We start from the raw sequence: 17229 nt of genomic DNA, 5'->3' as shown, positions 1-17229 counted from the left end.
TGATGCCTATGTCTTTTTAACCTTTACCCTGCTAAATTTCTTAAATGAACTGGTCAATCATTTAACTTCTTGTCACGTTTACTTAAATGTTAACCCCCAAAATCAACATGGTAAATCCACAGGCACTATCAATGATGACACTGTCAAAAGGTTCTGAGGATATTACCCAGAAACCATCTTGTCTATCAGCCAAACATCCTACTAATGAAATGACCGTATGAGCAAAACAGTGTGGAATATATACTTCCCAAGATATATAAAGTCCAAAACTTTCAAAATATACTATTTTAATGCTTTAATATGTTTTTTTTTTCCATTCGATTAATGCTGTATAAGCTGTAAGCACAACATGATGTAATGAGATCTGTGTAAAAATATGTACAGTAAAATATACATTGTGTAAAACAGGAGCTCATGATTATGGATGGAAAAGCATGCTTCCTCATGGCACATTAATAGAACATTCTCATAATGAAAAATCTTGTAATAGCAGTTACTTTCAGGTGACTAAAATTTCCTGGCATTTGGAATCAGTTTTATTATGCTAAATCATCTTGTATGTCGTTAATTTCTCCATTAAAAGTAATCGAGTATAATTATGTTCTCGCAATGACTAACTTTCATGCAAAATAAAAGCTGCTAAATTCGAGGACCATAAAGGTCCTGTATCGCATATCTGACCGAAATTTTCCTACTTTTGAATTTAACCTAGATTTTATTAATCTTTCTGACATGGTTTAATGTAGATCATATAGAAAATGTGGCTTCTACAGTGTGAACAAGGTTAATCTATGACCTATTTTTTTATATTGCCGATCTACTGTCTGATTTAAAACTGTAATACGGCTACACAGTTTTTCATAAATTGCACTTTTACTTTGCAAGATCAAGATATGAACTATACATCAATTCAAAGGTCTCTATGGGTAGTAGCAGGATCTTTTTGAATCTTAACCTTTACCCTGCTAAATTTCTAAAATGAACTGGTCCATCATTCAGTTTGGTAAGTACCACTTAATATTCAAAGGGGTGTTCACCAAATCTTTAACTTGACACAGATTAAAGAAAAGTCTCTGGTGAACTATTATGAAGACCTGGAAGAGAATGTAGCTTCTTGGTTTGTTAAAAAGCTTTTCTATCATTTGACCTAGGTTTTAAAATTTAAAATTTGACCAAGACTTTATTGAGGTTAAACATTGTAACCTAGTTTCATTCAGACTTGGTTCAACCTGCAGTCTCTTAACTGTTCATTATGCCACCATTGCCAATGAAACAGGGTAATCCCAATAGTTCATCTTGACACTTTGTGCTCAATGAGCTGAAAAATAAGACCTTGCAAATAATTCCGATTTACAGTAACCAAAGACCTTCATGATAAAAAATATTTTCCATTCTGAAGAAGCACTGGCCAACATGTATTTCAATAAACAGTTACAAACATACATCAATTCAATTTTTAAAGATGACAGTACATTTGTATTTCATTCATGCCATGCAATCGAAGTATTGGTAATTCAAATTTCAGCACACAAGTAAAACAAATGTAACAAAAATAATACATTTTGCTATAACATGGAACTTTTTTTGAAAAATAGAATTCAATAAATATATGTAACATAAAATATTATTAGTCATTTTCTTTTGACTTTGCCGAGTATCCACAGTATTTCATTTAAAACAGGAGTTGTAATTTACCACAATATTTCAGACAAACAGACTCATGGTCAAATAATGACACATGAAGTGTTAAATTTACCCTCCTGCTGTGTGATGCATGGTGGGTGATAATAACATGCCTAACATAGCAACAACAAAAGAATCACAAAACAGTTGAAATTGGTGTTACAAGTAAATAGTTACATTCCTCTGAAATGTTTAAAAAATGAGAATAATTTTGGTAGGTACTTCCCCCTATGCTTCTGATGACTTCTTTCAGGCTACAGATCACTAATTTAAACCCTTCTTTGTTTCATATAAAAAGTGACAACTTAAGGTCTTATTTGTGCATCTTTATAGAACACCACTTTTTCCTTCTTCTGCTTTTCACGAAAGCTCATTACTGACAAAAAAAAAAAACAGAAAGGAAATACAGAGTTGAATAGTGCCTAGTAACCTACCAGACAGTGGTGGTCTGACACTCTAAAGAAAGATGCATATTTTGCTCTTCCCAGCACAATGAATCCCTACTTTTAGTATGATCTGAAAAAAGTTGCATCCACAGAATATAAACAATGCATTCTAGCAGTGAAAAAGTGCAAATAAGGTTCTATACGAAATAAGTTAAGTCTCTGATGACCTATTTCAGGCAAACAAGTTTTAGGCTAAATGACTGCAATAACAAACATGCATTTAATCGCACATTAATTAACAAAATGCCTCCTACAACAAAAAATGACAATTTCAAATAAATAAATGTTTCAGCTTGGTTCATGTTTTACACAATTACCTAAAATAGGAATTATCTGATAACTTTTAACACTAGAATTCATACTAGTCTTTACAGAGACTGGACAAGGAAATGACTTAAATTTCTTGTCTTCCAAGTGAGACTTTAAACTTTGAGCAAGGGGTCTGGGTCTTGTTCGAGACATTCCCCTTGTTATGGGGAGCATTTGTGCCAAGTAATATTAAAATCTCTGGATGATGGAGGTATGGAGCAGACACAAAAAAGATCCTTTTATCCTTTGACCTTGACCTCTGTGCTAGGGGTCTTGTAGTTGCAAATGACATATCAATTCATTAAGAGAAACATTTGTGCCAAATAATATTAAATTTCCTTATTGATGGTTGATCTTGTTAAAGAGTGGACAGGAGAAAAACCTGGTAACTTTTTTACCTCCAGGTAAGACCTTGACCTCTGAGCTACTGGTTTGAGCATTTTCTTGTTATGAGGAAAATTTGTACCAAGTAATAAGATCCCTTGATGTCTGAAAGAGTTATGGACTGGACATGAAAATGTGGATGGAAAGACTGACCAAATGATGGACAGACAGACACACAGAAGAGAATATCACTTGTTTGAAAAAGAAATCTTTTTTTATATAAGAACATTCTATATTTATTAAAACGTCTTAACTCTTGCCTTTTTTCAACAGATCTGAACCTCCTATGTTACAAAAAATAAATATCATTTTACCATCTCTTTTAATCGGAAACTCTCTTAACTTCACCAGAATGCCTTTTCTCACCGACTATCTTTCTTATTACAATATATGTTTCAAAACATAATATTCTTGTTTTCATGTTGAAGATTTGTCTGATCAGATATTTCTTGTATCAGTAGCAAATATTACAGGTTATATTTACACTGGGATTTGAAGCTCGATTTCTTTCAACCAGTTTCCTCCTTTAATGCAATTAACGCTGGTAAAAATCCAGTTTCCTATTTATCTGCATTACTTCCAGCTTAAGTTTCCAGCAAGTTGCCCTATGATCTATCTACATCCCACTTTGGCACATATTTACAGCCAGTTTCCTATTGGACTGTTTTACTTTGGGCATAAAATGTACAGCCAGTTTCCTTTTTTAACTGCATTAACTCTGGTACATAATTTAAGCCAGTTTCCCTTTTTAAAGGAAATCATTTCAGGCATATATATTCAGCCAGCTTCCCTTTTATAGGGAATTAATTCTGGCAAATAACTTCAGCCAGTTTCCTTTTTACACAGAAGCAAATCTGGCAAATATTTTCAACCAGTTTCCTCTTTAATTGCATTAATTCTAGCACATATCTTCAGCGCAGGTCCAAGCTTCATGTTCATTGTTGTCATAAGATGGTCCTCTTTTAATAAGAGTAATGCCTGTCCATCAATCTCCTGAGACCGAAACTCATCAGCGTACATGCCACAACCAGGGAGATTCTTTATAAACTCATAAACCTCCATCACCTACAACAAATAAAACAGGTTATAAGTACGCAAAAGAAGGCTGTTAGCTCAAGAAAGCCACTCTACTTAATTGTTTTCACAATAATCAGAAGGTTAAATAGTCTTAAACAATATTACAACGTACATGTACCCGAAAACAGTTAACGATGGTTGATCAAGTAATGGATCTGTATGAAACTTTAAGAACTATCATTTACACCTACTTTGTGTTCACTGATAGCTTAACACTAACTTGATTTTCACTGGAGGTATTTCTTAAATTTTATTTTTCTATCAAAGACTCAATTACTCTGGCATAGGTATAAAACAATAAATTTGAGCCGTTAAATGACAAAACCTGATTAATGAGAAAAAAAAAATCAAAATTATGATAACTAAATATTTATGAAGAACATTCATTTACTTTCAAATGTGAATATTTGAATTTGTCGTATTTGTTGTTTCAAGCATTACAATGCTTTAAAGTAAGTCAAATAATGCATAAATAGACGTGACTTCAAGCACAGAACAAAAGCAGTGTGATTTGGTTACGTTGTACAAAACAAATTATTTATATCACAAAAATATTATCATAAGTTTGATAGAGACAGTTTGAAAATGTTTTACTGAAAAAAGTTAAAATAATGTATAACTGGGTATTTTTCATTTCATCATGAACCTCCTCTAAATTCTGATGGTACCAGAATTGTGTTGAACTTCAGTTGTTATGATAATACAAGTAACATTTATTAGTAAAATACATATGTAGAATCTGATTTGCGTTGGATAACAAAATTACAATAAATTAGTTTCTAGTTGCTGCATGTTCTCCACAACATCTGATTAGCATGATGATCATCTCTGCTTATTTCACTTTATAAAGAATGAATTATGCATTTGGAGGAATTATAGAACATTTTTACTATAATTTAGTATAAATATTAGTCGTCATTTTCTGAAAATAGAATTGAACGTTATATAAAATAACTTACATTCCATTTTGTAGGACTAGTGAGAGGCTGTATGTACTCTCCCTCTATCTGTAGCTCAGGAGGCGGAGTCTGTAAGTTATGGTCCGGGGATGTTGATGGGGAGGGTGTGTCTTCTTGGCTCAGTGAGCTGCTCTGATCCTCCATGTCGACATCAGCCACACCCTAAACAACAGTAAGAATTTAACACTGAGTCAAAGTGCAATTCGAGATACCTCAGTCACCAACCCTCAGTAAACTTTTCAATACTAAAGCCACCCTAGTCAGGCTATCTAATAGATAATCTATTTTCAATTGTTTTTAAATTTTATCTTTATTTTTGTAGGGTTTAACATCACTCTGACACAATTATAGGTCATATGGCGACTTTCCAGCTTTGACAGTGCAGGAAGACCCCAGGTCTTCCTTTGTGCATTATTTCATCACAAGCTGACACCTGGGTAGAACCACAGACCTACTGTAAGCCGGCTGGATAACTTCTATTTTTTAAAACATTTTTAATATCCCAGCAAATTTCCTCTTAGCTAATTATCTTCATCCTGACTTTATCCGAATGGAAAGGGACATAATCGCATAAAATGTTAATAGCCTCAGAAGTTATCTCCTATGAACAAAACATTAAAGTCACCCATACACATTATTTTCTGGTTAAGAAAGACCTCTTAAAACATTTTGTTGTTGTATAAGTAGCCTCTAGTATAGTATAAACTTGTATGAACACATGCCATGTATTCCTGAAGAGTATACTTAGAGCTTTTATACTTTTTGTTCAGTTTTTGTTTTCTTGAAATTTATTTTCTTGTTTTCCTTGTTATTTACTAGTATTACAGTTCAACAAATATTTTAAAACACAAACAGGGTGGAAAATGTTTCAAATATAAATACAGATTGTTGCAACATAATGTGATACATGATGCAATACATTTTACAAGTAGGTAAAATGCAACATAAAGCAATCCGTATCACGACATCCCAAATTATCAGACACTTCAATACAAATGTATAAACAAGCACATTCAGCCAATTCATATTGCTTGCTAACACATATATTCACAAGGCAGTCTGAAAGACAGCTAAATCCAACGTTACTGTTATGGATAATGAAAGGGTAAACCTTTGACCTTGAGCTGTGACCTTGACCTTGAACTGACATGAATGACTCATGAATTCTGCACATCATCTTGATGATGTGATCATTTGACACAAGTTTCATGAAAATCCTTCAAGGGGTTTAGGAGATACAGATCTCAAACCTTTGACCTTGAGTTGTGACCTTAACCTTGAGTTGACATAGCTGAATCATGAGTTCTTGATGAGGTGATCATTTGACCCAAGTTTCATGAAAATCCTTCAAGGGGTTTAGGAGATACAGAGTGGACACAAAATGGAAGGCTCAAACCTTTGTGACCTTGACCTTGAGCTGGCATGGCTGACTCATGAGTTCTGCACATCGTCTTGATGAGGTGATCATTTGACCCAGGTTACATATGAATTCTTCAAGGGGATTAGGAGATACAGTGCGGACACAAAATGGAAGGCTCAAACCTTTGACCCTGAGTTGTGACCTTGACCTTGAGCCAACATGGCTGACTCATGAGTTCTGCACATCGTCTTATGAGGTGATCATTTGAACCAAGTTTCATGAAAATCCTTCAAGGGGTTTTGGAGATACAGAGCAGACATAAAATGGAAGGCTCAAACCTCTAACCCTAAGTTGTGACCTTGAACTTGAGCCGGCATGGCTGAATCACGAATTCTGCACATCATCTTGATAAGGTGATCATTTGACCCAAGATTTATAAAATTCTTTCAAGGGGTTTAGGAGATACAGAGCGAACACAAAATGGAAGGCTAAAACCTTTGATCTTGAGTTGTGACCTTGACCTTGAGCTGACATGGCTGACTCATGAGTTCTGCACATCATCCTGATGAGGTGATCATTTGACCCAAGTTTCATGAAAATCCTTCAAGGTGTTTAGGAGATATGGAGCCGACACCTAAGTGTTACGGACAGACGGAAGGATAGAGACCATTCCTATAATCCCCTACCACTCGTGGCGGGGGATAAAAAAAGAAATGTCAGTTTGGTCCCAATATCTCATTCCTGACTTGCATATTGCTAGTAAATACAACTGATTCAGTAAACATCTTTCATATTTTAAGTAACATGCGCAACAATAACCTTGACCCGAGGAAATCAAATTGCAAATGAACCTTAGTCTATGTACAAGATACTGAACTACCAAGTTTAACATTCCACCATGTTTTAATGAAACAGTCTGAACCATGTCTTAGGTATAGCTCTTGGCTGACAGAAAATGGAATAAAAACACAGGAAACTCAAAATTTCTATATATATATGTATATGTAAGTACAAAGGGTAAATAAATCTTGTCTTCCTAAAGCAATCTGACTGAAACTTCCCAACAGCAGTTAAGATTACTACCAGTACCATGGTTTATTTAAATGCAAAAAAATATGTCTAAGATAGGGCTTTGGACAGAAGGACAGATGGACAAATGGACATGAGACAATGCCAAAATCATATCCCTCTGCCTTTTGGTGGGGATAAAAATATATCATTACCATAGAACTAGAGCTCTGTAGTCTGCTGCCATGCCAACCTTTCTTGCCTTTTCTTTTCCTCTTGAGAATCCTGCTTCCTGCAACATATAGCAATCGTTAGATAACAATTCAACAAAATCTTGGTTAAAAGGGGAAGGTTTTAAGAGTGGCCACACAACTAGGAAATCTGGGTTAGGACAAAACATAACCAGTGTCTACTTTGGTCTGCATTTACATCTGTCCACATTGTGCAGGAATTGATCTTGGTGAAATTAGCTTGCAAATGTACAGCTCCTAAAACACTTTATGCAAAGAAAAGAAAACTCAAATTTTCATAGATATTACATGCAAAATTCATTTGTTAAACCTTGATATCCTCAAATATTTTTTGTCATTTATGGAAAAAGAGTGTTAGAGAAAGAAACAGGAAGGAAAGATATTTAAAGGTATACACACAGTAGTATGTAAGGGAGATTTTATCAACAACCTGATACATCCTGTTAAAAAACAGTACAAACAAACCTGAACACAATATTCAGTAAAACTGGCTGAATTTTACTCTTAAAAATAGTTTTTTGGGGTTGAGTTGGGTGGTTTTTGGGGGTCCCTGTGACACAAAACTGTGTGCCACTGTCCCCTAAACCAGTAGTGATCTTCCCCCAGTAGTCACTGTGTTAAGTCTACTTTTTGTTTTTGTTTCGTTTTTGTTGGGTTTAATGTCGCACTGACACAATCATAGGTCATATGGCGACTTTCCTGCTTTGATGGTGGAGGAATGCTGTCAACATATTTATCCCCAATACCATAAGGTCATTATTTAAAGTTTGAAAGTTGGAACCCTTATACATTCTGACTTTGGGTCCAGAAAAAAGGTGTTGAAGAACTGACAACATCATAACAAAATTTTTAGACTTTGTTTTTGAAAATGGGCTTATAATAAAATAAGGGAAAATATATAGTTCAAATAGTTTAGTTTGAACCTATTCATTATTTGTTGGTTGTAGAGCTTTCACAACATAATGTTTACACTAGATGACTTCTTCCATTTATAACTGACTGCGGAGACAACAGTCCAATTCACCTGGATTCAAACCAGCAATCTCCCTATCAGCAGTCTGATCTGCATCACTGTACCTTCCTCTCAATTATTTCAACATACTAGAGATTGTTTTCACGAAAAATGTGTCTCCCGCCACTTGGCACTGATCACTTCTGCGAAGTCTGATGGAATTCCAATCAGTGGTATAGGAAAAGTAGCCCAGACATCATAGAATTTTACAACTGAAGGGCTATAACTCTGCTGAAAATCATCTAACCAGAACATGCTGATGATTATGCACAACGTTGCTTCACACTGATCACTCATGAGGTTTGATGAAATTAAGCCCAATGGTATATGTCAAGTAGTGTAAACATAATAAAATACAACAAACCAAGGGCCATTTCTCCGCTGAAAATCAATGAACCACAACATGCTGATGATATACATAAAACTAGGCTTGGCAATTATCACTTTTACATTTATGAAGTTTGACGTAGTTCCTCCAGGTGGTAGTGGAATTGTTGCTCGGACAAGAAAAACATGAAAAATCAAGAGCCATAACTTTGCTGAAAACATGTAGACATTGTTAAATGCTACAAATTAAAGGAAATTACTTCAGTGAAATCACTGAAATGTTATTTTCCAATGATATACACAACTAGGGTTGGCACAGATCACTCCCTTAAGGTTTGGTAGAAATCAGCCCAATAATGTTAGAGAAGTGGCCAAAATGTCACAGAATTTGATAAATCAAGGGCCATATCTCTCATGAAAAACAATTAAGTAAACTTGGAAATTCCAAAGATATAACCAACAAGGCTTGGCAATGATCATTTTTGTGAAGTTTGGTGAAAATCTGCTTCATAGTGTCAGGGGAGTTGCACGGACAGACTTTGTGACAGGCAGACGGACACCACTAAATCAATATGTCTCCAAAAACACATGTGGAAGAGATAATTAGGTCACAAGCTGTATATAACATAACACATGTATCAGGCAACATCAAAACATGTATTAACATCAGATATTGGATTATTGGTAGCAAGACAAAGAATTTAGACACTATGTGACTAAAAAATAGAGACATATGGAGATTTTTGAGACAGAAAAGATGTACAGTAAAGCTCAGATAATAATAATAATCATAGCAAACTTAGTTCCTTATAACCGAGGAATGTTTTATCTGTATAAAGAACAGTTTATCATATAGAGATGTAGCACATACTAGTTTGTATTATGTATGGTTGAATCATTTATAGTTAGAGATTACTGCAGTCTGTATCTTAACTATATCCTATAGCAAAATCATGCTTTTGTTGAATTGTTTATGATATATCCAGGAAATTGACTGTAAAGAATACTACAGTATTCAAAAACAAGAGCACCGCCTTGCGGGTGCTGACGCTCATCTGATTTTTTTTTGTATAACAGAAAAATTGTCCTACCCATGATTTTCTAAGTCCAAAAAGGGCCATAATTCTTGCAAAAAGCAGGATTGAGTTATGTCTCTTGATGTACAGAGTCAGCTTATGATGGTGAACAACTGTTGCAAATTTCAAAGCAATAGCTTGAATAGTTTAGGAGAAAAGTTGAACTAAACATAAAACTTAACCAATAAATCTGATATTTTCTAAGTCCAAAAGGGGCCATAATTCTTGCAAAAAGCAAGACAGAGTTATGTTTCTTGTTGTACATGGTCAGCTTATGATGGTGAACAAGTGTTGCAAGTTTTAAAGAAATAGCTTTGATAGTTTATGAGAAAAGCTGACCTAAACATAAAACTTAACTAAGAAATCTGATTTTCTAAGTCCAAAAGGGGCAAAAATTCTTGAAAAAAGCAGGATGGAGTTACGTTTCTTGATGTACAGGGTCAACTTATGATGGTGAACAAGTGTTGCAAGTTTCAAAGCAATAGCTTTGATAGTTTAGGAGAAAAGTTGACCTAAACATAAAACTTAACCAAGAAATCTGATATTTTCTAAGTCCAAAAGGGGCCATAATTCTTGCAAAAAGCAGGATGGAGTTAAGTTTCTTGCTGTACATGGTCAGCTATTGATGGTGAACAAGTGTTCCAAGTTTCAAAGCAATATCGTTGATAGTTCAGGAGAAAAGCTGACCTAAACATAAAACTTAACCAGGCAACGCTGACGCCGACACCGATCAAGTGATGACAATAACTCATCATTTTTTTCTTCAAAAAATCAGGTAAGCTAAAAACAAAAAGCTTAACATCTCATCAAGAGGATTTCAGCCTAAGATTTGATGGGATTAAAATCACACCAAAACAAGTTATGTAGTATAGTGCCTTTCCAGCTTTTGATGGTTACCGGAAGACCCAAGGTGCCCCATCTGGCATTATATTAGGTACCTGGGTAGAACCACCCACCTTCTATCAGCCACATGGATGGCTTTCTCATCTGAAACAAGAGCATGGCCTACAGATGCCAATGCTCATCTGCAAGTGCTGGACAATATGTAAGAAAAGAGTTATAGTTCATATTTTCTAAGTACAAAAAGGGCCATAATTTTGATAAAATGCATATCAAGAGTTATGGGTCTTGGTCTACATAGTCCCCTTATGGTGTTAAACAAGTGTGCAAAGTTTCAAAGCTTTAGCTCTTATAGTTTTTGAGAAAAGGTGACCTAAACAAAAATTTTAACCAAGAAACTCAAATTTTCTAAGTACAAAAAGGGTCGTAATTCTGACAAAATGCAAATTAGAGTTATAGTTCTTGGCCTACATAGTCCCCTAACAATGGTTAACAAGTGTGCAAAGTTTCAAAGCTGTAGCTCTTATAGTTTTTTGAGAAAAGGTGAACCTAAACAAAAAATTTAACCAACGAAGACACCGACGCCGATGATCAATTGATGACAATACCTTGTAGATTTTTTTAAACAAGAGGGCCATGAAGGCCCTGTATCACTCACCTGACCTCTTGACCTAAAGATCATTAAGATTAACATTCTGACTAAGTTTCATTAAGAGTGTTAACAAGCTTTTCCTTTGATTTGACCCGGTGACCTAGTTCTTGACCCCACATGACCCGGATTTGAACCTACCTAAAGATCATCAAGATTAACATTCTGACCAAGTTTCATAAAGAAAAAGTCATAAATGTGGCCTCTAGAGTGTTAACAAGCTTTTCCTTTGATTTGACCTAGTAACCTACTTTTTTCCCCACCTGATCTAGTTTTTTCCCCACCTGACCTAGATTTGAATGTGACCTATAGATCATCAAGATTAACATTCTGGCCAAGTTTCATTAAGATATGGTCATAAATGTGGCCTCTACAGTGTTAACTAGCTTTTCCTTTGATTTGACCTGGTGACATAGTTTTTGGTCCTACATGACCCAGATTCAAACTGGACCTTGAGATCATAACATTCTGACCATGTTTCATGAAGATACAGTGATAAATGTGGCCTCTACAGTGTTAACAAGCTTTTCCTTTGATTTGACCTGGTGACCTAGTTTTTAACCCCAGATGACCCAAAATCAAACCTGTCCAAGATTTTACTGAGGGTAACATTCTGACCAAGTTTCATTAAGATTGGGGCAAAATTGTGACCTCTAGAGTGTTAACAAGCTTTTCCTTTGATTTGACCTAGTGACCTACTTTTTGACCCAAGATGACCCAATATCGAATTCATCCAAGATTTTATTTAGGGTAACATTCTGACCAAGTTTCATTAACATTGGGCCAAAATTATGACCTCTAGAGTATTAACAAGCTTTTCCTTTGACTTGACCTGGTGACCTAGTTTTTGACCCCAGCTGACCCAATATCGAATTCATCCAAGATTTTATTGAGGGTAACATTCTGACCAAATTTCATTAAGATTGGGCCAAAATTGTGACCTCTAGAGTCTTAACAAGCTTTTCCTTTGATTTGACCTGGTGACCTAGTTTTTGACCCCAGATGACCCAATATCGAACTTATCCAAGATTTTATTGAGAGTAACATTCTGACCAAGTTTCATTAAGATTGGACCAAAATTGTGACCTCTAGAGTGTTAACAGTCAAATTGTTGACGACGACAGACGGACGACAGACACAGGGCGATCACAAAAGCTCACCTTTGAGCACTTCGTGCTCTGGTGAGCTAAAAATCAGACAAGCTAATAATCCTGAAAACTTTTTAAGCCAAGTTTTGAACCTACAGCAGTAATGGGCATCTGATTCGAATTAAGCGACCTAAACCACTCTGCCATGATACCCCTTTCACCCCTATTAGGCATAAATGCTACAAATCAATGTTTTCCAGGTTTTGAGTGAAAACTGCCCAGTACTTGGTCTAGTGAACAATTGTCCAAACACAGTGCTTGGTCTATTGGACACTAATCCAATCACAGTACTTGGTCTACTGAATGCTAATCCAATCACGGTACTTGGTCTATTGAACACTAATCCAATTTTGAGTTAAAAGCACCACAGTACAAAGCAAAACAAAAGACTTAAAGTTAGTACACATAAATTCTAAAACCCTATGAATAAATATCTGTTAGAAGTATAGGATTTTTTTTTAAGATTCACACTTTTTCTCCTGTTAATACTATATACAGCAAAAACTACCTTTGAAAAAAAAAATAGTGAAAGAAAAAAAAAAACGATTAGCAACATTTAAGTAAAAGCTATGTACCCTTATCTTTTGATCTGCCTGGAAAATGGTGAAGCCTTTTTGTACACCCCACATTGTAACGTTTAGCACAAGATTTCGAGCAAAACCTCTGAGCTGAATTAGCGCTGTTATAAATGTTGTTACAGTATTCGCATCGCAAAGATTTCTGTCCCATAAGTGGACCTGGAGTGTATAAAAAACGTGATAATTCTCGTAAAGTGTGACAATTCTCGTAAATGTTTTCGAAATGATGATTCTAATGCACTAATGGTTGATAAACTATAGAAAAAATATTGATGAAATGAATGAACAGAAAACTGATGATTTATGTCGGAATTACAATACAGACACAAGACATCCACTTAAAAACCTTGCTTTAAGTAGAATTGTGTCCATCAGATTTGAGTAACCCCATAATACAACTGTTTCTCTTTGAGAATTTTAGTAGTACCTACTAGTTCCAGGTAACCAATTATCAATAGGTACCAATTATCAACACAATATTATGTTTTTTCTACTTTTAGGCCACATGTTTTGAAGATGAAATTAGGTAACGAACCTATAATGACAAGTGGCAATTTCTGTTTGTTTAAGTGTTCTATGTATGTGATTTTGGCATTCTCTGGGTGTCCTGCTATGGCTGAAAGATGCTGAAATCACATACGGGGGGATATATAATTACCCAGAAGTTGCCAATTACCATTACGGGTCCACTATCTTAATTACCATCAAATAGACAGACAAGTGAACAATGCATGTTTCTCTATTACGTCCTCAGTGTTTTTCAGAAGAATGGAAAAGTGAGTGAAAGATGAAGAAATGTTAAGCATGACATGCACAACATTTACACCATACATGCATGCATGACTGAAGTAAATGAACAAAATACTAAGTCTTAAAGTGGAATTATGCGCATTTTTCAAGTAAATTTGTTTGTTTGTTTTGGAGTAAACGCCATTTTTCAAAAGTATTTCAGTCATGTAACGGCAGGCAGTTAACCTAACCAGTGTTCCTGTATTCTGTACCAGTACAAACCTGTTCTCAGCAAGTAATTGCCAACTTCCCCACATGAATTATCAGAGGTGGATGAGGAATTGATTTCAGGCACAATGTCTTTTAATCAAATCGTCATGGAGAACATAAGCCCCACCCAGGGATCGAACTCGCGAACACGCGATCTGTAGACCAACACTCTCCCCTTTCAAGTAAAAATACAGGTGAAATCGATGTGTGTGTAAAAAGGGTGGAGGAAATTATAGCTTTCAACCCAATATACCATACTCTTCCTGTTACCAGTAAAAAATAATAACTTTCCAAATATGACTTTTCTTATTTTGACTTGGGCAGTCTTTTTAAGAAAAGTCAAACTGCATGCAGCAATTGCTTCCCTTCAGCTTCAGAAATCCCTACCTATAGGTAAGGGAGATCACTGTGCAGAAGATTGAAGAAAAGATCCATTATTTTATTAGTCCAATTTCTTTATTTCTAAAGCATAAACTTCAAATACTTATGAGGCATTATCATTAATGTAACACATTTAAATGCACAGCAACCGAAAATTGCTTTCATAAAACATTCACCCAAAACACACTTTGTGCAGTAAGATGCGCATAATGCCACTTTAAACAAACTGTAAACATTTCTTCAATGACACAATTATATATAATGCCTTTTTCTCTTCGAATATGATTGCATTACTGATTCATAACACAATCAACTTAACAAATTCCTACTTGCATCTTTAATCTAATGCTTAATACAATTTAGATTGTCTTTCATTGGTCATTGTCCTTTCAAGGCTGTTTTTTTTTTTGTTGGGTTTAATATCACACTGACACAAATTATACATGAAGATTGTATAGGTCATATGGTGACTTTTCCGCTTTGATGGTGGGGGAAGAAACCAGGTGCCCCTCTGGGCATTATTTCATCACGGGCGGGCACCTGGGTATAACCACTGACCTTCCGTAAGCCAGCTAGATGGCTTCCTCACATGACGAATGAGGCTTGAACCCACGTTGTTGAGAGGAAAGTGATTCAAAGTCAGCAAACATAACCACTCAGCCTAAGGAGGCCCCTTCTTTCAGGGCTGTATCAATATACTCTAAAATCATTTAATTTCATTGGCAAGAAATTTCATGATTTTGGCCAAACAAGCATCTCATGGGGATACAAATTCATAAATTTTCATCTTCAAACATAAAAATAATAGGAATTTTACAGGTTGATTTGGACTAAATTTCTTGGCTTTACTCAAGCATGAAATCCATGAAAATAAGTCCCCCACGAAAATAAATGATTTCACAATACTCTGCTATTTCCACAATGGTTTTACTCATATATTTCCACAAAGTGTTTTACTCATATTTTTCCACAAAGGTTATGCTGTTATTTTTCCACACAGAAGTTATTCTTTTAACCTTTACCCTGCTAAGTTTCTAAAATGGGACTGAAGGGGTGTTCACTGAAAATTTACTGACTGAATAGCGAACAGTGCAGACCATGATCAGACTGCACGGATGTGCAGGCTGATCTTGGTCTGCACTGGTCACAAAAGTAGAATAATTGCCACCAGCAGGCTGAAGGTTAAAAACACACAGCACACTTCTTTATCATTTAGTCTGAACTTAAAGAGTAGTCTTAAAACTGCTAGCTGGTATTGTAAGGAAAATATTAAATGCATGATGTTTTATATCAAGTACTTGAATGTTAGATATCACACAATACAGTTGATATAGACAGCAAAGTGTGTACAATAAAGAATATGTTATATCACCTATTCAAATGGTTGATATCAAGTATTTGAATGTGTGATATCAAATATTCAGAAAGCATCTGTGATATCACTTATATGAAACTATGATACTACACATCAAAATAGTGATATCAACCATTCATATGTGAGATACTAAAACATTCATTCGAATATACATGATATCAAGTAATTGAAAGGCCAAAATTAAGCACTGCCTTGTTTTAAATATGATGACTGCTTCTCTATCATGCTATTTGTATAGAAGAATACACAATATCGAGAAAAGGATTTAACAATTTTGTTTTAAAAAGCAACTTTTATTTGATATTTTTTCTCTCTCTGATTTTACACATTCATCATAATATATAAATTGTTCAGGTATCAGTTAGTTTCCCATATTTTAGAAATGAAAGCTTGATATCACGTGTCTTAACTGGTGACATTACACATCCGATCTTTTTAAATAAAATAATTCAAATAAAAGATATCACATAATATGAATACATAGTAAATCGTGATTTCTCTACTGACTGAGTGATATCAAAGTATTCCTTTCAAATCAATGAGGCAAGATCTACTGTTACAATTATAGATACCAAGTATTCAGTGGGAGCAGTTGTCAAGTGTTGGCCACTCAACTTGGGGGATCATGGGTTCAATCCCCAATGTGTCAAAATAACACCTCAAACGAATTTCCAGGAAGCCGACTCGACAGCATTTCAAATAAGCTTAAAGCTTTCATCACAATCAAGCTAAAACAAAATTACTATAAACTAAGTATTCAAATATGTGATATTTCCAAACTGATATCTAATATTCAAATGAGTGATAACAAGAATTAAAAAAAAATGATATCACCTATATCAACTGCTATTATTACGATATAGTACTTAATAGTAAAATAACACACCATATTTCAATAAGTATTTGATAAGTTAAACGATGCTACAGTTAAACTTTATAAAAAACTCCTCATATGATCTGTCCTCTCACCAGAAATTATACCATATAACACTAATAGTTTCAATATTCAAGAGAAGAGCTGTCAAATCCTACCTTGTTCTTCGTGACTCGTATCACCGTCATCCTCCATATCTTCCTCATCCATTGAGATCAACGATGACTGTTCTACAGGCTGGCCAGGCTTCGGTGGAATAAATTCTGTCAGCAATGATGACCTCTGAACCTAAAAGACACAATGAAAGGCTATTTTAGGTGCTTTCTTAACATGGCACAAATAGGTCAGGTTAGCAAAATAATGAAATCCACTCTCTCTTCCTGGTATTCCTTTAAATTCGAATCCTTTGAAACCAGGAGTGATGAATTTGAACCCCCCTTTTACCAACTAAGAATGACTAACATTGCGATAAAAGTCCCTTATATGGGTGTTT

General features: G+C 35.0%; 1 protein-coding gene across 2 annotated transcripts in view; it reads right to left on the bottom strand.

The window, feature by feature from the left end:
* Window positions 1–270: 270 nt before the first annotated feature.
* Window positions 271–17229, bottom strand: part of LOC123526768 (polyhomeotic-like protein 2) — a 36573-nt gene continuing 19614 nt past the window's right edge. Inside the window, exons 9-13 of one of the 2 annotated variants that reach the window (XM_053523245.1) lie at window positions 16895–17024; window positions 13105–13266; window positions 7442–7518; window positions 4859–5020; window positions 271–3887 (exon numbers count right to left, since the gene is read on the bottom strand). In XM_053523245.1, coding sequence (XP_053379220.1) covers window positions 3690–3887; window positions 4859–5020; window positions 7442–7518; window positions 13105–13266; window positions 16895–17024 — 729 coding nt within the window. In that variant the 3' untranslated portion in view covers window positions 271–3689. The remainder of the gene's footprint in view (window positions 3888–4858; window positions 5021–7441; window positions 7519–13104; window positions 13267–16894; window positions 17025–17229) is intronic. The other variant, XM_053523246.1, reaches the window with a different exon arrangement.

The sequence above is a fragment of the Mercenaria mercenaria genome, chromosome 14 (assembly GCF_021730395.1).
Source record: "Mercenaria mercenaria strain notata chromosome 14, MADL_Memer_1, whole genome shotgun sequence".
NCBI classification, from domain to species: domain Eukaryota; kingdom Metazoa; phylum Mollusca; class Bivalvia; order Venerida; family Veneridae; genus Mercenaria; species Mercenaria mercenaria.
The sequence above is the reverse complement of the archived record's forward strand: the minus strand, read 5'-3'. Positions and strand labels throughout refer to the sequence as shown.